The 22,089-nt window shown below is 36.5% G+C and overlaps 1 protein-coding gene across 4 annotated transcripts in view; it reads right to left on the bottom strand.

Moving 5' to 3' along the window:
* gig (TSC complex subunit tuberin) overlaps nucleotides 1-22,089 on the bottom strand; it is a 943,661-nt gene that overhangs the window by 277,497 nt on the left and 644,075 nt on the right. For all 4 annotated transcript variants that reach the window (XM_090415521.1, XM_090415523.1, XM_090415524.1 and 1 more), the window contains one exon: nucleotides 1,382-1,554. In XM_090415521.1, the coding sequence (XP_090271647.1) occupies nucleotides 1,382-1,554 (173 nt within the window). The remainder of the gene's footprint in view (nucleotides 1-1,381; nucleotides 1,555-22,089) is intronic.

Raw genomic sequence — 22,089 nt, 5'->3', positions numbered from 1 at the left:
AAAAGTTGAATTTCAGATGATATATATTGCAGAAATAAGCAAAATAGCACAAAGAATCAACCTGGATATTGAAAAACATGATGAGAAGGAATAAGGAAGATCAGTCAGTCTCTCTCTCTTCCTAAGGCTTTGTTATGACTGCTTCTAAACTTCTGTGCTCAGATTCAATCATCCAAGTTTTACAGGAATGAGGAAGTAAAAACCAATTCAGCAATAGGTGACAGACATGTTGATAGGTTTGTTGAATACTCTCTAAGAAGATTTTTTCTTTGATTTAAAAAATTTTTCTTGTGTCAATATCGTAAGATCCCCTTACAAACCTGTATATTTCTATCATATATCCTCTCATCATTCCATTTGTTAAACTCTTAAGACACATCTCTCTTCATAATATGCAAAAAAAAATACACACCAGATATCATCTTAGTTATCCAACACTGGATCTTTTTGACTATTTTTTTTTTTATCTCCATAGAAGCTAAATAACCACTATATGTGGGAAGAGTATTTCAGATGTGGTCTTATCCAAGCCTTATAAAGTGAGAGAATAATTATCTTTTTCTTCATGTTAGCATTCTCTTCAACAGTGCAGTTATCTAATGTGATGACTTAACCAACACAGCAACGTGTCCTCAAAACTTTAACTTACTTTTCATCATAACTACTAGGTCTCTAGCTTCAACAACCACCTGCGGTAAATTCCCATTACTATTATATAATACTCAGTCTGTAATGTCCTCAGTGAAAAATACATAAACTTCTGCTTATCATCATCATCATTACCATATAATCAGATATTACTGTTCAGATCATTCCCAATATTGTTATTATATATGACTAAACTGCAATGACCCAAGCACAGAACTGTGTGGTATCTCACTGTCACCCTTTTCTTAAAGTGAACACCTCCATACATTACTCTCTGAAATATGATACTTCTCAGTCAGTCACTCATAATGTCATAAAGTCTCCCATGTCACAAGCCTAATTTGAATATTCATCTCTCTAAGTGTGCATAATAACTTCTCCTACAGGATCCTATCAAATGCCTTGTCAAAGTCCATCAGTTGCATGATATATTCATTACACTTATCCAAGTTTGCTCTTATTCTTTTGTAAGCTTATCTTTAAGTATATTTATATAACCAGTCTGACTATATAGAACAAATTATTCGGCAAATACTAAATTTTAAAAAAAAGTAAAAGTCCAAAGTGGAATAGACTCAATTTGAAATATGTTAAATTACTTTGATACAATACATTTTAAGAGTTACTGTATGCAATTACAGTTAGATGATTTTACTTTGTCTTTTAGTTTTCTTAATAATAAATTCATTAACCATTGATAGTAATTCAAGAAAAAAAATAAAAACAAACAAACCATAATCTTTTTCATCATCTAAGAACTCTTTGCATAATGTATAGCACTTCTCACAGAGACCGTTCTTGAAAGCTTTCGTCCCACAACCACTTGTGGTAATAGTTATTATTTTGTGGCCAACCATCCAACTACTACTTTGACCTTTTTCTAGCAAGAACTCTGCAACAACAGACCTATGAAATAATAGTCATATAGCTGCTGGTTAATAGGATGTGAAATTGATTTTTAAATCTTATAAAGAGAACATAATTAACAAAGTACTAAAGATAAAATAATTACTATTATTACGATGATGATTACAAGTGTGACCTCCCATGACCACTACACACAACTTACTGTCTCCCCCTACTTAATCATCACAACGACACTACTACTATCAATGCACAATGGCATCTACCACCCACCACCACCGAATAGTATTTTTTGTCTGTAAATTGTGTGTTCTCTTGGCTGATGTGCCTATATATGGGATGGAAAATCTGAGTTTGCAGGAGAAAAAACCCTGCTACCTTCATATGAGATTGGGAACCTCAATTTCAATTGAAAAAGCCCATATATAAAGATTCCTCTGGTAATAATAATGGTCAGAATCAAACTCAAGTCTTTTCCAATCAAAGGGTCAAATGTCTTGTTATTCTTCCAACTGCGCTATGGAGCTGCTTAAATAAAAAAAAATTTGTTTTAAGCACATCACAAAAAACATTCCCTTCAACATCATCAGAAACATAATGTTGAAGGGAATGTTTTTTGTGATGATAAACAACTTAATCTATTATAGATAAAAACAAGCTAATCTTGGATAGTATCTGAAGGTGGCACTTTGAGGTAGGATGGTATGTAAATTCAAGGCTCAGTTTATTGAAAGTGCATGGAATTGGTTGATTAATGCCCTCACCTCGAGATGTGGGATCCCACGTTACTCAGAATCAACAAATGCCAATTCCACACAATTGCTTGTAAACCTATAGAATACTTTAGTATAATGGATGGGATGGGGATTTGATAATCCAGAAATTCTGTTCTAGAGACAAAAGATGAAGTTTTCTCACTAGGCATGAAGGCTTTAAAATCACTGTGGCACATATGTTTGGAAAAGTCTTTTATGCATCAGATGATTTTCATTTACTCTAAGACCACCTTACTGTTTATTGAACAGCTTAAAAAGAAAATTGGAGAGTGGAGATGCTATCAATTCAGCTGGTAATCATACCAGCTAGCAAGGATTCATTAACAAGTAATGATGCCATTGTTAGCGATAAATAGATGTTTTAATTAAAAGTGACAACACAGCTTTCAGAAAATCAGACCAACAAAGTAAAAACTTATGAAAATGTAATGTACATGAATAAAAACATGACCAAAGAATGGGTTAGCAAAACATATAGATTCTTGGACTTATGATTAGGCAATTAAAACATTTTTATAGATTTTTCAAGTTAAAACTGTGAATTATAATTTCAGGATGTTAAAGGAAAGCAATTAGTATTATAAATCTTATCATAATTAAAGGAGGAAGTTAAAGACTGCTGTCAGGAGTACAAAAATTTTAAGTTGGTTAAATCTCTTTTTCTTCTTATTATTTATTTTATACACTGAAGTGCCATTGAAGTTGGAATAGGAGATGATATGCAAATTTTATACTGCAACTACTGCATTTGTGCACATGCGTGGCCAAAACTGTGTCTATACTTAGCTATCGGAGTTCACTTCCCCAAGCATTCATTGTAATGGGAAAGGTGCAGGATTTAGATACAGATGTCAGCGATTTAGATGTCAGCGAACTTGGATTTTCTCATACGACAGTTTCAAGAGTGTTCCAGGAATTGAAAATTCCAGCAAAAAACAAGTGTCCAGACAAACTGCAAATGGCAACCGGCCTTAAATGATCACGGGCTTCGACATATGATTCATCGTATAGACCGACAGGGGTCAGACATTATCACAAATCACCTCCCACTTGAACAAGGGTTCCAGCTGGAAACTCAGTGCAAGGACCGTGCAACGTTTGCTTAACCGCTCAGTTTTAGAAGCTGCCAACCTACAAGAGTCCCACTTCTAATGACATGACACTGGACTGAACACCTTGCCAGGACTAAAGAATAGTGAAGCTGGACGACTGAAAATTGGTGACGTGTAGCCTGGAGTGATGAATGGCAATTTAAACTTCATAGTGCCAATGGGAGACTGAGGATATTGTGCCAACCCCATGAAACTATGGATCTTGTATGTCAGGTCAGAACTGTACATGCTAGTGGTGGCTCAGTGATACCCTGGAGTGTCTTCAGTTGGACATCTTTGGGACCTTTGGTACATGTACCAATGACTCTCAATGCATCCTAGTATGTGGAACTCATGGCCAAACATTTACACCAATTAATGTCCATCAATCATCCCAATGGAGTTTGCATCTACCAACTAGACAGCTGTTCATCTCACAGGTCCAGGCGGGCTACTGCTTGGTTCAAGGAGAATTCTGTTGACTTTGAAATAATGAAGTGGCCACCTAGAAGCACTGATTTCAATCCCATCAAAAATCTTTGGGATATTGTGAAGCAGTGTGTTTAAGCCCATGTCCCATCATCACCAAACCTGAATGAATTGTGGACAGCTCTTAATGCATTGGTCGCCATACCTGTGAAACATTTTCACAAGTTTGTGGAGTCCTTGACTCGTCATGTGGCAGCCGTTATCAGCATCAGAGGGGTTCCAACACATTACTAGGTAGCTATTCCTAATTTAATTGCACTTATAGATACACAACAGGCAATTCAATACACAATATTACCCAATAACTTTGAAAATAATCTGTTGTTTTAAATTATGCCAAAGCAACTAACTCTATTTTTTATCGTGCACCAGCATGATCTGCAGGGGGGGGAACCCCTCCATATGAGACCGGCCAACTTGCCACAAGTTAAGAAAACCTTTATGATTGTTGTTCTTTTATGATATGAAATGGACCAAGGTTATTCTAACTGAAGAGCAATTGTGATAGGGACATACAACTTAGGAGCAGAAAACTGAAAAATGTTACTTTCGTGAATCCAATATCAAGGTCACTAGAAGTTGTTTTCATATGATCATTTGTAGTGGCAAAGAACTTAATCATTAGAAAAAAATTAGCAAATCAACCCACTGTTGCATTCTAATTAAAATTTTAAATTAATTAAAGCTCTTGAAAATGTAATTTTCTCACTTCATTTTCCTAATCCAAAACAATAGATCTACACTATCTTCCAGGAGCAAATCTCAATCTAATTTTCACATCATTCAATATCATTTTTAGTTTAACATAATTTTTTTAAATATTCATTTTTTGAAAATATAATTTTGTAAACAGACACATTGTGATCTATCAAGGAATTTTTTTAAATTATCTTTTGTTAAAAGAAACAAACTAACAAAAAAAAAAAAAAAAAAAAAAAAAAGAGAGAGAGAGAGAGAAATACCTGGATGACAAACAGTTTAATAATATTAGCCAGAATACAACATGGGGTGCTTAAGGGTCAAAGCTGCATAACTGAGAGGAGACCTCCACATAGCTTTTAAAGGAATGCGGAGAACCGACCAGGCTTCTGACCTAATGTCCAATCCTCACCTTCTCGTAGTGCACCCTGTTAGGTATCTACCTGGATAGTGAATGAACGAGGATAGGCTGGCAATTTGGGATTTAGCTGATCAAATTTTATTCTTATTGGTTAAACCAAAATAAAAAATGATAGTACAGCATGACAAAATTTCATGCTGGCTGGGGCATCGCAGGTTAAACAAGGCCCCCGTTGTTTTCGCCAGGAAACCATGGCAAACAGTGAAAAGTCAGCTACTGGAACAAATCTGAAAACAAACCCCAACTCAACATCACCAGAGTTAAAGATCGGTACTATCAACATAAGAAGCCTGAAAGGCAAAGAAATGAGGTTAGCTGAGGAATTAGATAAGTACCAGATCAACATAATAGGGGTAACTGAAACAAAAAAGAAAAACTGGTGAGATCTTTCTGAGCAATAAATACAAAATGATATATTCAGGCAATGACAATCAAGGAAAAGAAGGAGTAGCCACAGTATTCAACACTAAATACAAGGCTAATCTTCTTGAATGGCAGGCAGTATCAAGTAGAGTGATGTGGGCAAATATGAGAATGGGGAACTGGATAATGAGACTTATTTGTGTCTATGGTCCCACAGAAGGTTCTATTAAGGTAGAAGTGGGGGAATTTTTTGATGCTTTAGAAAAAGCAAATGACACAATGAAAAAGGAAAAGTTGGTCCTTGTTGGGGATCTGAATAGCAGAGTAGGAAATGATTGTCAGACATACAAAAATATTTTGGGAAAATTTGGAGAAAAGAGCAAAGCTAATAATAATAGCAAATACCTGTTGGATTTCAGCTCAGGACATGGACTGGTTATTACTAACACCATGTTCCAACATAAAAATGTGCAGAAATTCACATGGAGAGAAGAGGCAAGGAATAAGAAAAATCTCACTGACTATGTTATTGTTGATAGTGATGTCTTCTCCCTGGTGCCGGACACCAGAGTGTACAGAGGATTTGAAACTGGAAGTGATAACTATTTAGTCTTGAGCAGGATAAAATTGAATTTCATATTGAAAAGAATAACATCTAAGAAAGTTTTAAAGGGAATATAAGTTGAGCAGCTGTCAGATGTTAACTGTAGACTAACATACACAAAAATTATTGATGAAAAAAATGAAAGAATTTGAGACCAGGAACCTAACCTTGGAGATTCAGTGGCAAGCCTTGAAGAAAACCCCGATTGATTAACCAAAGAAGCATGTTGTGAGGTTGCTGCAAGGATAGAAAAATCAGAACTCCATGGTGGACACAGGAAGCTAAAGAGACAGTGAAGAAAAAGAAGAAAGCATATCAAAAGTTCCTGGTAAATAAGTCAGCTTTTGCTCTTAGAGAATACAGAGACAAATGTAAGAAAGCAAAACACTGTGTAAAACTAGCTAAACAAAAGTCATGGGAGGACTTTGGCAAGAACATAGAAAATAAATATCAAGAAGGTGGTAAGATATTCTGGAGGTTGTTGAAGAAGATTAGAAATTGAGGAAAGAGTGCTGTAAAAGGAGTTAGAGATGATAAAGATGACATGAAAACTGGAGAAAAAGATATCTTTGAAGTATGGAGTAATTACTTCAAAAATTTGCTAAATGAAACAAGCAGTGATAGCACAGTGGTAAAAAACACTCAACAGGCATACAGTCAGGAATACATATCCATACTTGAAGTAGAAAAAGCCATCAAAGTCTTGAAATGTGGAAAGGAAGTCTACCAGTGGCCGCACTGCATTGTTCAGAAAGCCTGGGCAGAGGACGAATTTCCGATGATTGGAGTACAGCTCTAATAGTGCCCATATATAAAAAGGGAAATAAAACTGAATGTGACCATTACAGAAGTATTTCCCTAATGAGTGTTCCTGGCAAGATTTATGCAAGTATACTTGAGAAACGGTTGAGAAGAATTGTGGAAGAAAAGCTTGGTGAAGAAAAGCTGGATTCAGGCCAAATAGAGGCTGTCAGGATCAGATCTTCACTTTACGACAAATAGTTGAGAAGGCATGGGAATATAACAAATATCTATATTTAAGTTTTGTCGATCTGGAAAAGGTATATGACAAGGTGCCAAGAGAGAAGCTATTCAATACAGTACAGTTATATGGTGTCAATGAGGCATTATATCAAGCAATAATCAGTCTGTATTTGAGTTGTAAGTCGGCAGTTAGAATTGAAGGAGGTACAAGAAAATGGTTTAATGTTAAATCTGGTGTGAGACATGGATGTACATTATCCCCTCTGTTATTCATTATCTATATGGATCACATTATGAACGAAAGTGGTATTAAACATGAAATCAGAATTGGAGATGTTAATGTCAGCTCTTTGCTTTATGCGGACGATGTTATACTTCTGAATAAATCCGCTACAAGTGTGAAAGATTCTCTGACTAAATTGAATAACTGTTGTAACAGATATGGTATGAAGGTCAGCATTAAAAAGACAAAGACAATGAAAATAGGTAGAATTGTTGAAAATGTCAAATGTGTTATGAACGGGGAACCTGTGGAACAAGCAAAACATTTCAGATCTTAGGCACGATTTTTTGTGAAGATTGTATATTAAATATGGAAATAGACAACAGACTCAACAAAGCTGGTATGGTAGGAAGTCAACTGAATAAATTCATATGAAGTAAGAGATTTTTGTAGATATTGAAATTAGTTGGAACACTAAATTAGCTGTATACAAGACTGTGTTCAAACCAATTTTAACTTATGGATCTGAAAGCTGGGTCAGAAGTAAAACACTTGGCCAAAGACTAGAGACCGCAGATATGAGAGTCCTCAGAAAGATTAGAGGCGTGAATAGATGGTCAATGGCAATATCAGATTAAAAACTAGGATATCAGGCAAGAACTTGACATTGTCAGCATCGAGAAATGCATTAGCAGAGCTAATCTCAGGTGGTATGGTCACTTAAACAGAATGGGCAAAGAAAGATTAACAAAACAAGTGTTCTCTGCCAGGTTGGCAGGAAAACGACCCAGAGGAAGACCAAGATATAGGTGGATTGATACAGTACAATGTGCCTCAGACGATAGAAATACAAGATCTGATAATGATAATATTGGAGTCTTGACAAGTAATAGACTGATTTGGAGGAAAATTATAGATAGGAAGTTAGTAATGATGTAATTTTTTCATGTAGTACTATCATATCCTGTACACCTCTTGAGGTTACATGTCAGGAATTTGATGATGATGAGAATACAACACAATGGGCAGATAACTGTATACCAGTAGCTTAAAAATTAATGCAGAGAGGAAGGAAGAAAAAAGAGGGGGGGGGATGAGGCAATTAAACATTTAACTTTACTTGGAGGCCTCAAGTGGCCTTGAAAAGGTTCCATGTTTGATTTCTAAGGAAGGATTTTGAGATTATGAAAAAAAATTAAAATAATTATTAAAAAATAATAAAAAATTAAAAAAAGAGCACCTCATAGTACCTATATATAAAAAGGAAAAAAAAAACTGAATGTGAGAATTACAGAGGTATACCCCTATTGAGTGTTCCTGGTAAGATATGTGCAAGTATACTTGAGAAACGGTTGAGAAGAATTGTGGAAGAAAAGCTTGGTGAAGAACAAGCTGGATTCAGGTCAAACAGAGGCTGTCAGGATCAGATCTTCACTTTACAACAAATAGTGGAGAAATCATGGGAATATAACAAAGATCTGTATTTAAGTTTTGTCGATTTGGAAAAGGCATATGACAAGGTGCCGAGAGAAGCTATTCAATACGATACAGTTATATTGTGTCAATGGGGCATTATATCAAGCAATACCTAGTCTTTATTTGAGTTGTAAGTCAGCAGTTAGAATTGAAGGACGTACAGGAAGAAGGTTTAATGTTAAATCTGGTGTGAAACAAAGATGTACATTATCCCCTCTGTTATTCATTATCTATATGGATCATATTATGAAGGAAAGTGGTATTAAACATGATATCAAAATTGGAGATGTTAATGTCAGCTCTATGCTTTATGCGGATGATGTTATACTTCTGAATAAATCCGCTACAAGTTTGAAAGATTTCCTGACTAAATTGAATAACTGTTGTAATAGATATGGTATGAAGGTCAGCAATATAAAGACAAAGATAATGAAAATAGTTGGAATCATTGAAAATGTCAACTCTGTTTTGAACAGAGAACCTGTGGAACGAGTAAAACATTTCAGCTACTTAGGCATGATTTTTAGTGAAGATGGTAAATTATATATGGAAATAGACAACAGAATCAACAATGCTGGTATGGTAGGAAGTCAACTGAATAAATTCATATGGAATAAGAGAGAAATTAGTCAGAACACTAAATTAGCTGTATACAAGACAGTGTTCAAACTAGTTTTAACTTATGGATCTGAGAGCTGGGTCAGAAGTAAAACACTTGACCAAAGACTGGAGACCGCAGATACGAGAGTCCTGAGAAAGATTAGGGACGTGAACAGATGCCATGAATGGCAATATCTTATTAAAAACGAGAATATTAGGAAAGAACTTGACATTGTCAGCATCCAGGAATGCATTATCAGAGCTAATCTCAGGTGGTATGGTCACTTAAACAAAATGGGCGAGGAAATATTAGCAAAACAAGTGTTCTCTGCCAGGTTGGCAGGAAAACGACCTAGAGGAAGACCAAGATATAGGTGGATTGATATGGTACAAAGTGCCTTAGACGATAGAAATATAAGATCTGGTAATGTTGGAGTCTTGAGAAGTAACAGACTGATTTGGAGGAAAATTGTAGATAGGAAGTTAGTGATGAGGTAAATCTTTCGTGTAGTACTATCATATCCTGTATACCCCTTGAGGGTACATGGCAGGAATTTGATGATGATGATGAAAAAAATTAATAAAAACAAAAACAAAATGCACAAGTGCATGCGCACACACACAAAGACTCTTTTAAACATTCAAGATATGTTCACAGAATTTAGAGGACTAAATAATACACACTTAAAATGAGGAAAACATACACATTTACAGAATAGTATTGAACATTTATTCAACAATCATCATAATTGTTCTTATTTTGTATGTTGATAAGTTTAAAGAAGCAATAATAACTTTCTAACTGCCACAAGACTTGACATTCTGAGGTAAATACTTTTTTTCCCTCCATCTTTGATTTTTCACGTCCACTATTTTTGCTATATAATTGGTTCAAAAAAGAACCTTTTTTTTTAAACAAATTCAAGCACTACTGTATTAATTTAATAACTGAAAATGTATATTTTGTATCAAGTGCTCAAATTACTAAGGGAATCGGTTCATTCGTAAAATCAGAATTACAAACCAAGTGATTATGACAAACTAAGGAGTCTGCTTTCTGCAGAGACATGGCATAAGAATTTGGAGGAAAAAAATCGTGGTGGTACATGGTGATCAAGAGCTGTTTGAAGAAAGCAGTATCTGAATGCATACTTACAGTCAGAAGGATAAATAGTTTCATTAAACATGAGTTGCACACAAAGCAAAAGTTGTGGAGGGATTATAAATAAAAAGGTGATTAGCATGCAGATGAACAATATAAGGCAAAGGCAAGAAAGGTGACTAGTATGGTAAGGAAGGCTAAAGATAATTGAGAGAAAGCTAGCTGATGAGTCCAAATGAAACCCTAAAAAGTTATTTTGCTGTGTGGCAAGCAAAAGGAGGAATGACTATGGAAGGATAACTTTAAAAAAGTGCTGATGGTGGTGAGGTAACAAAACCAAACCAAATAGTTGAATTACTGAGTGAGCATTTTGCAGGAGTGTATCATCTAGATCAGGGCTGTCCAAAGCACTGTTGATTTTGTACGGCCCACCTGTGGGTTTTGATTTTCACGAGCGAAAAATAAAATAACAATTTGAATTATATGCATCATAGATATTTTAATTCTATCAGTAATCAATAATCTCAATGTTGATAATTTTATTTGGCGTTTTTACATCATTATATGTATCAAAGAAGCATTCTTACACTGTTTTGTTCCAATGCACATGCTCCGGGCAATCACTGGGAATGTGAGCGCGAGAATAGTGCGCAATTAGTGTTGTTCATTTGTTCAGCTTTCGAGGTTGTGTCACTGCTGCTCACCAAATTACTAGATATGCATTGTGATACCCCCCACTGATAAATTTTTTTTTCTAATGATGCCCTCAGATTACCCAAGGTTGGATAGCCCTGATCTAGATGGACAGATTGCAATGCCATATCTGACATTGACCAATAGGAGAATAAAGGTTGAAGAAATGCAGCTTAAAATATTGCAGAACCTCAAACAGCCATGGAATTAGATGGCATATCAACCTGGTTAATATGAGAATATGCAAGGGAATTATCAGCTACTCTGACCAAGCGGTTTAATTTAAACCTCAGTACTGAGAAGGTACCAATGAAATGGAAAGAGAGAAAAATAGTCGTTGGAAGTTTTTCCACTTCGTTATACTATAAATTAAAGATGCCAAGAAATTATATTCTTGGTTCAATAAGTGTAAGCAAACAAAGTTTGTGCCTGAAGTATTTTCAGAACTGGGCAACTTGTATATAGAAGCTAATGACTTCACATCACTTGCCTTAATATCCCATTGGGCAAACAACATCTCCTTATGGACATGTATAATGTTATGCATTATGGGAAGGGTCACTACCCAGACGGGTTTCGACCTTTATTGAGGTCTGATCAGTGAGAGCCAGACCCAGAGGTGATAACAACATTAAGTAATGCAGAAGTAATATTTCCATATATAAGTAGCCAAAAGGTGTCGCCCCTTATTATTAAAATACTCTGGATTAGATATAGTTATTGGAAGTTTTTCCACTTCGTTATACTATAAATTAAAGATGCCAAGAAATTATATTCTTGGTTCAATAAGTGTAAGCAAACAAAGTTTGTGCCTGAAGTATCTTCAGGACTGAGGCAACTTGTGGTAAAGGTGAACCAAGCTCTTATCACTCCTTGTCTCAGTATCCCCCATAATGCAAAGCACATCTCCTTGCGGACATGTATAATGCTATGCATTAAGGGAAGGGCCAATACCCAGATCAGTTTCGACCTTTATTGAGGTCTGATCAGTGGGAACCATACCCAGAGGTGATAACAACATTGAGTAATGCAGAAGTAATATTTTCATATATGAGTAGCCAAAAGGTGTCACCCCTTATTATTAAAATACTCTAGATTAGATATAGTTGTTGGAAGTTTTTCCACTTAGTTAAACTATAAATTAAAGATGCCAACAAATTATGACTTCTGCATTACTTCAACCTTGGTATCACCTCTGAGTCTGGCTCTCGCTGACGAGACCTCAATAAAGGTCGAAACCAGTCTGGGTAGTGATCCTTCCCATAATGCATAGCATCATACATTTCTGTAAGGAGATGTGGTTTGCATTATAGGATACTAAGGCAAGTGAATTGACATCATTAGCTTCTATATATGAGTTGTCTAATTCCTGATTATATTTCAGGCACAAACTTCGTTCGCTTACACTTGGATAAAGGATTACCCCAAGAATATAATTTCTTGGCATCTTTAAATTTATAGTATAACCAAGTGGAAAAACTTCCAACAACTATCTCTAATCCATAGTATTTTAATAATAAGGTGTGACACCTTTTGGCTACTCATATATATGGAAATATGACTTCTTCATTACTTCAACCTTAGTATCTCCTCTGATTCTGGCTCCCACTGATGAGACCTCAATAAAGGTTGAAACCGGTCTGGGTAGTGACCCTTCCCATAGTGCTTAGCATTATACATGTCCATAAGGAGATGTGCTTTACATTAAGGGATACTAAGGCAAGTGATGTGAAGTCTTTCGCTTCTATATATGAGTTGCCCAGTCCCAAAAATACTTCAGACGCAAACCTTGTTTGTTACACTTGAATAAAGAATTAAATCAAGAATTTCTTGGCATCTTTAATTTTGAGCGAAAAATAGTTCCACTACATAAAGGAGGCTTCAAGACAAGTAGCAAATTATAGGCCAATCAGCATCTCAAGAGTGGTGGTTAAGGTAGTGGAGAAATTTGTAAATACAGAATTCAGAACTGGGTGGACAGGAATATTATTATTATTATTATTAGAGGCTGCCAGGGACTCATCGAGGGAGGCCACATACTACACGCACCAGCTATCATACTTATTCTTGAAATCATTCACACTACTTGTACTCAACATCCAATGGTAATCCATTCCAATCATGCACCACCCTGTGAGAGAAAAATCTCGTCCACATCCCCTTCTCAGCAGCATTCATTCTCAGCTTCCAAGGATGCTCTCTTGTCCCTTCCCCACCCTCCATAACATGAATTCATTCAAATAAAATCCTGTACGACCCTTTCAGAAGTTCGTAAGTCTCAATCATATCAACACTCTTCCTCCTCTTTGGTAAGGTCTGCAGCCTACCAATTCTCAATCTGTCTTCATAATCAGTAATCCACAATCCTCATATCATTTTTAATATTCCTTTGCACTCTACCCATCATATCAGAATTACAACGAAAACCAGGAGACTAGACCTGTGCACAATAGTCCAAGTGAGGTTTTATCGAGGCCTTGTAAAGAGGCAAAATAATCTCCTTATCTTTACATGCCAAAGTTCGTTTCAACATTGCAATTGTCTTTTGAATTGTATTTACAATGCTTGCTACATGGCTCCTGAACTTCAACTTGCTTCTACTAACACTCCAAGATCCCTAGACTGGTCAGTTTCTTCTAGCATAATCCAACCAATAATACAACATTGGATATATAATCATGCTGAACTGAATAACTTTCTCTGATTTTCTCATGCCCACAATTCTAGCCTATTCAAATTATTTTGAAAGTACTGCATATCAACAGCATTCCTGATTACCCTACCTATCTGTCCATCATCAGCAAATAGCAGTATGTCACTCATCAAATTCTTCCGAATATCATTAATGTACAGATTGAATAACAGTGGACCAAGTACTGATCCTTGTAGTAAACCACTGGTTATTTATTTTTTATTTTTATTAATCTTTGTACTGGTTATGGGCAGTACTACCCTTACATCACTTCCAGACATCTCGTCCAGACTTGATATAGGCCTAAGTCTTTACAAGTGTTTTACCCTATGCCTCTTCTAGTTATCATTGTAGTCATTCTCTGGTGACAATGCCATGCCACCAGTGTACCCTGTAGGGCCCTCAAAGAAAGAAGTTTTATATCCTTCTGCATAAGCCCAAGCCATTTTAAGTCCTTATAACTACCTGAGCTCCATATGCCATGTAAAGAGATGGTGGCGCTGGTAAACCTCGGAGTTGCCCCATGCTCCTCCCATATCTTACTAACTAGATCTTCGTTATTTTTATAGTAGTTCACTTTATTATTATGGCTATAGGCTAGTGGGCACCCTGTTCCCACCACCTGGGCATCAACTACTCAAACATCACCATCTCTTTTAATCACTAAGTCTGCTTACACAAATCTGCAGAGGTCCTATAATGTGGTTCCACTGCGGTCACCCAACCTTTCTTAAAGCGGTTGTTCAGAATGGAGACCACGGCGTCATGGCTCCACACATGGATCCCATGAGTACGGAAGCAACACTGGGCTATATGAGACAATGTCTCACTGTAGTGGCAGCCAGCCCTACAGTTTGAGTTGTCACTAACCCATTGAGTTGTGCGGCCTCGAGTAGGCAGGGAATTGGTCCTCGTCCTGATAAGGTCAATATACTCGAACCGCCTGACACCTCTGAATCCCTAGACTGGTCAGTTTCTTCTAGCATAATCCAATCAATAATACGACATTGTATATATATATATATATATATATATATATATATATATATATATATATATATATATATATAATCACGTTGAACTGAATGACTTTTTCTGATCTTCTCATGCTCACAATTCCAGCCTATTCAAATCATTTTGCAAGTACTGCATATCAACAGCATTCCTGATTACCCTATCTATCTTTGCATTATCAGCAAATAGCTGTATGTCGCTCATCAAATCCTTTCGAAAATCATTAATACCATCTTGCAGACTCGCATCCCCCATAGACCACTTTTTGATATCTCTCAGTCAGCCATCCTCTCATCCGTGCTAATATTCTATAACCCAAACCCATATTCTCCAATTTATGCAACAGTCTACCAGCCTGTATTCTGTCAAAGGCCTTAGCAAAATCCAAAAGTATCATGGTGTATCTGTTCCCCTTGTCTTGTTCAATGGTAACATTGTTATCAAATGTGAGCAAGTTGCTAAAACATGACCTCTTAATAAACCCATGTTACATTGCAAAGTAAAGATTCACTGTCAACCCATTTCTGAATGTGAGCCCTAACCAATATTTCCAAAATCTTCACCACCACTCCTGAGATACTAATTGGTCGATAGTTGGATAAATCTGTGTTTACACCACCCTTGTGCAATGGAATTACCATATACATTCTTTCAATTCCTATGGATTCTTCTCTTTTCTGAGACTCATATTAAACAGCATGGTCAAAGGAAGAGCCATTTCAGCTGAACACTATTTTAGCATTCTTGCTGATATCCCATCAGTCCGTATTGCTGAATTCTTATTCAGTTTATATAACAGCTCCAATACATCATCCTCGTACACCTGAGCGTTTTCATCTAGTGAGGAGGTGACAGTGGGCTCAATGTTGCATACACCAAGTTGATAGCTTTTAACGAAATGGGCACTCATTAGTTGAACGTCTTCTACATCTGTAACCCTCATGCCATCTGCATTCAGAAGAGTTAATCTTTCATATTCATTCTTTCTTTTCACACAGAGCTAGTTATTTTTCATAATCAGACATTGCTTTCCGTACAACGATTATGACTATTCTAGCCTACTGTTTAGAATTTTTGTAACGGACATCATCCTTATGCACATGGTATTCCTTCCACATCATCCCTTTCTTACGAATGTCTTACTTAATATCATTACATCCATTTGACTCCTTTCCTATTTATTCTTTGAACTCTTTCAACATATTCTGATACTGCATCATTTAAGTATTTTTTTAAATAATGCCCATGCACTGTCGATATTCTTCTCATCCAGCAACCAACCCTATTCCACTGAACTCAGTATACTCGTCAGTTAGTCATAATTTCCTGCCTTCTAGTTCATCATGTAACCTTTTCTGAATGGAACATTTATAAACTTAGTCACTTACCAAGTGAGTATCATATGATCACTGTCACCAACCAGAGGCAGAATAGTCATGTCTTTAACTGAAATGCCCTCTGACACTATAATCAAATCTAAACACTCTTTGACCTTGAGTTCTTTCTGTCACATGCTGCTTGAGGAAGTTGTTCTGCAACAGCTCAATAAATGCATTTTCATTCATATCATGAGCTTCTACTACTAACAATCAATATTTGGATAATTAAAGTCTCCCATTATGATCACTCCTTCTGTGCTCATCTTTTCTATTTGGAGATGCCTTTCTTTATCATTAACAACCAATTCGCCAAGTCTGTAACAACACTCCACTATGTAACTGATCTTCTAAATGATTCAAACTCCCTGCAACATGAAATACTGTTAGTAGTAGTACTACAATTGTCTGAACTCAAGCTTGAAGTTATCTGATGTCATTACCAGTACATTCCCTCATTTCCTATCCTCCTTACCCTTTCTTACACTCAATACCAGTTAGTGTGTCTAATTCTTATAGCCAGTTCTCACTAATGCCTACAATCTGAGGTCCCAACATATTGACCAAGGAAACAAACTCTAGCCCTTTGTTTCTGTCACTCCTAGCATTTATGTATAGACATAATAATCTACCCACAAGTTCTTTTGTATACTCTTGTCTGCAGTCTGCATGACACAGTTGGACAACTTGCAGATCTCTATCCTTCTCTATTGCCTTATACATGTAGACATCTTTGCACACGTTTGATGGGTCCGAACAGGACGATCACAAAGTAGAAATTGTTCTCTCCTCATCAACATTTCCATGATAAAGCCCATACCATCATTAACACAGGTATATAACATTGTCTCTCTTACACTCACATTCTCTCCATTCCTCCTCTCTGTGTTAGGTCTCACACCAGTTATGAGTTTTTCTAGACTCCTGATAGCAAAAGCAATCAGGTGTAGGCTTCTAATACAAATCCAATCTTCCCTCGAACTCACTCCTCACATCCATTCCTTCTACACAGCCCACACATCGAATCATTTGCCATTATAGCCCTTCTTCTTAATTCATTTTTATCATACCGAGGTCAAATACTGACAATTTTCACTTTCTCACTCTTGCCTCTTCCAACAACCCTTTCAATGTATATAATATATATTTAATGTATATAAAATTGTATATAAATTTTTATATACAATTTTATATACTTCCTGATTTACCTGACAAAAAACTTTGTTGGCCGAGTCCAAAGAAATCTTGTAAACAATATCAAATTCTTCAGCAGTTAATATATTAGATAATTCAGTCATAATAGCATCATTATCACGATTGACAAAAAGTAATAGTTTCTTTGCTTTTCGAATCTGATTAATTAATAACCAAAGACTTGCACGATGGAAACCTTCTTTAATTTTTACAACAAATTGGAATTAACTGAACTCTCCTGCAACATTTTAGAAAAATTAATCTATTTGTACATTTTGCACTTTTTACGAGTTTCTTTCCTAATGTAGATATTAACTTGAAATTATGCGTCCATAAAGCAAACGAATTTGTCTGAAAATCAAGATATAAGAAGAATTCTTTATAAAACATTAATACCAGAAAAACTCATGATTAATATTTTTATCATAAACTTTATGGCTAAGGTTCATAGCCATTGTCAATAAGTTATAGAAAAACTCAAAAAAGAACAATTTAATTGAAAGCACATAAAATTATGGGCAACATCAGCTGCAGGAGAATAACTCCATTTGCATTAATAGATATTCAAAATAAATTACAATGAATTTATTTAATGATGAAATATCAGTATTATCTAAAGGATTAGACTATGCAGGAGAGCCAAACACCATTCCAATCATGGACTTCACGTATAATTTAGATAATGGCCTTCATAACTGTTCATATAATTTAGCGAGCAAAATTAGATTTCAGGCATAGTATATTTTATTTTAATCAATACCTCCTGAATGTAGTCTATCCAGAAAAGAATTAAAAGCCTTATCGTCTCTAAAATGCAATAAATATCTAAAGCCAACAAAGATCTAGCAGTTGTAATTCATGACAGAAAATTGTCATCATTGAGATGATTCTACGTGCAGAATCAATGACAGAAAAGCTACACAATCACATCAAATCAATAAACTCAATAGACTCTTAGATGAAGTTTATTCTTTGGATGAAGAAACAGTAAAGAGGCTAGAAGGACATAATACTTTTGCTCCAAGAGCTCTGTATGGCCGCTAAGAGCACTCATAAGTCAAGCGTGGCAGACATATATAAGAAGAGCTCCGGATTGAGATAAGTATTATTGGAATCATTAAGTATATATGAGAATTTGTTTGAGTAAGAGCTGCTGTAAAAGTTGTGCGCTACCAGTATTATTAGTGTGGGATATTTTCATTTGCCTAAACTTAATTATGAATTCGTTATTATTAAAGCTTAGAGTAGAAACCGGTAGAGGAAACATGGCGGTGGCATTGTCATTCCATGACTTTAATTTAGACTGCGCTTGTTTCGTTAAGTGTGAGGTGTGCTATATGTATTCTTTTGATTACATAAATGATTTGTGGATGTTTAGGGTGGATGGAAGGAGGACGTGTGCGAAGTGAGACCTGAACGAGGAAATGATGAATGCAAATATGAAATTGATGACAGAAAGTGTTAGTAGCGAGAATGTCACGGGGATAATAAGTGCACGTTCGAAAGAGAGAGATGGTGTGAAAGAGAGGCGAAAGAACGTTAAAAAATCAGTAAAAAAAAATCGAGTGATTTAAAAACCATAACGGATGTTAAAAAGGATGAAAGTGAGGCGAGAGTGGTGGAAGTAAACGAAATTGAGATAACAAATGAAACTAGAAATAGCATGATGCAGGAATAGAAAGTGGAAAAAATCAAAGAATGAATGATAGCGAAAGTTGGATGCATGTTGGACTGACAGTACAGAAGCACAGAAGGATGAATGAGAGTGAAAGTGAGAAGAGGGGGTCGAGAGTTAGAAAATTAGAAAGATTGCACGATAGAGATAATGTGATGCAAGATTCGGAAGTTGAATTGGATTGGATGAGGAAAGAGATGAAATGGATGTGGAATGAAATTAAGAAAATTCAGGTAAAAACTATTAAAACAAATCATGATGGCACGAAAGAGTTAACAAGAGATGAGCGGGCATTGTATGACCACTCTATTATTAAAAGTTGGCTGGATGATAGGATGCACAAGGTATTTTTCCAGGAGGTAAAATGAGTAGAGTGATTGAGGTATTGGTATTGAGGAGGGAGAAAGCAAAGGAGTTGATGGTTTTAATCGGTACGAATGATTTGACAGAAAACAAAGAGTACGTCAGAATGGATATAAGGAGGCTGCTTAGAAGGATAAAAGAGAATACTGTGACAGGAAGGATAGTCAGCGCGTTGCGTAGGTATGACTGTGGTGAGATGATGCGGAGAGCAAGGATTATGAATGATATGCTGGCTGAAATGTGTGAGGAGACGGGAGTACAGTTTGTTAATGTGCAATATAAGTTTGAAAAACGAAGTGAACTGTATGGGAGTGATGGATTACATTTGAGTGGTTATGGTGTCAGTCGCTTGGAGAGATTGCTGATGCAAGGTAGAGAAGTGAGTAGAATGAAGCACATGAAGCGGGAAGTGATGTGGAAGGGCCAGAGAGTAAGACAGGAGAGATTGAAGAGGTGGTAATGAATGAGGAAGTGAGTGGTATGAGAATAGAAAATGAGAGAATGGGTGTGCAAGAGGAGCAGGGAAACGGGGAGGCTCAGGGTGGACAGGGGTACACAGCGTGAGAAAGGTGGAGGTTCCCAGAGGAGGAGAGAGCATGTGTAGACAGGAAAGGAATGGGATGACCTGGGTTCAAGAGGAAACAGTGGGAATTGAAAGGGGTTTTAAAATGAATAAGGAGAAATGGAAATGGCCCCAGTCAAGCATGGAGAGAGATCACATCGAGTGAGTGAACTAGCTGTAGATCCAGAAATGAGCTGTTGTGTTTGTATACAAATGCTAGAAGTATAAGAAACAAGGCAGATGAAATGGCTGCAATAATTGCATTTGTTCACCAAAAGATTGTATCAGAATAAGTGAGACATGGTTGGAAGAGGATGACATCCTGACAGGAATAGAGATGAAAGGGTATGATGTGTTTCATGGGGATAAAAGGGGTAAAAAGGGAGGGGGAGTGCTATTGATGATAGAGAAAGAGTTATGTCCATACAAAGTAGAGATGCAAAAGGGAAATAGTGCCAGTAGTTTTGAGGCAGTATGGTGTGAGATAGAGGTGAATGAAATCAAATATTTGGTTGGATGTTGTTATAGATCAGGTAATGTGGATGGTGGTGATAATGAAATGTATAATCAAATTAGCCAAGCAAATAATAAAAAGGTGATCATAATGGGCGATTTTAATTATGGCAATATAGACTGGGATGATGAGATAGCAACTGGAAGTAAAGAAAATGAGTTTCTTGAGTTTTTGAGGGATAACTACCTCAGACAGTATGCAATAGAGGGCACACGGGGATTGAGAGTCTCGGATTTAGTCATCTCATCAGAGAATGTAATTATATGTGAGATGTCAAATTATCCACCAATTGATGAACCTGAACATGAGGTGATTATCTGAGTGGTTGCCAGCAGTGTGACGACCTCTGTGAGAAAAGGTTATATGTGGAACTACAAGGGGGGGGGGGGGCGATGATTATGAAGAGCTCAGGAGACAGCTTGCAGGTGTAGCATCGAATGAGGAGTTAGCTGGAAAAGAGATGAATGCAGCTTGGGGGATTTTCAAAAACTATCTAATAGATGCAATGCCTAAATATATTCTAAGAGTGAGAAGGTTAAATAAGGTAGGTGTGCCATACAGAGAAAGAGGGCATTGTTAAGGCAGCATAAGAGAAGTGGAAATAACCAATTCCATGAGGAATTGGTTATTTCCACTTCTCTTATTAAAGAAAGAATGATTATGAAAGGATGACACTGATAGGAGAAAATGGTATAAAGACAGCTGTTGCAGAATGTGTGGTGGAGACACTTAATGAGCAGTTCATAAAGATCTTTCAATTTTGTGAATGTCACTTCATGGAGAGATTGAGAGCAGTTGATGATGGGGAGGAGAGACTGACCGTAAGTGAGTGAAAGGACTTCCGAAATGAGTCTTTGACTACATGAGGTCTTGAGGTAATAAAAAAAAAAAAATCTAAAGAAGACTGTTGGTTACGAAAATCACTAAATCTTTCTTCAAACTCACTTAGCAACACGGCTAATTTTGTAGCATATTCATGAGGAGACAAACATTGGATTCAGTGAGAAGCTGAAAATGAGTTAAGTCTTTTTATGCAAGTTGTGCCTCCCAAAGTTTGAGCTTGGTCACAAAAACTTTGATGTGATCAACCAGTGTGCAACAGTTGATTTTTGATTGTAGTCACGTATTTTGGTCATTCATGTGCAACGAGATGTTGGTCACAAAGGCATAGTCTATCATCCACTTCAGATTGTTAAATTCCCCAATCGGATTCCGCTTGAGCTGTATTTTACTCCTTAAGTCAAAGGCTCTTTTAAGAACCTTCCCTCTACTCAACCAACGCACATCACTATAATAAACCACATCATTGCCATGATCCGCTTCGCGCCCTTGGTTCAAAAACTTTTGGAATTGACGATGATTCAATCCTCATGCCTTAATAATGTTGATGACAGCCACAATAACTTTCATGACATTCTCAAATCCAACAGTTTTAGCGCACAAATTCTCCTGGTGGATTAAACAGCGGTAATGGACGAAATCTTTTCCTTCTACTTCCAGTTCTTTCCATAGCAGCACAACAAAACCTTCGTTCTTTCCCACCATAGTAGGGGCACAATCCATTACCACACCCTCGAGGTTGGTTAAGCCGAAGTCGAAACACTGGAGCATTTTCTTGGCAGCTTCAAATATCAGTACGTATCGTCGTTCTCTTCATAGGTAAGAG

Source organism: Typopeltis vanoorti, chromosome 3 (assembly GCF_054136105.1).
Source record: "Typopeltis vanoorti isolate ZY-2024b chromosome 3, IOZ_Tvanoo_1.0, whole genome shotgun sequence".
In the NCBI taxonomy this organism is placed as follows: domain Eukaryota; kingdom Metazoa; phylum Arthropoda; class Arachnida; order Uropygi; family Thelyphonidae; genus Typopeltis; species Typopeltis vanoorti.
Note: the sequence above shows the minus strand (reverse complement) of the source record. Positions and strands in the feature narration are given on the sequence as shown.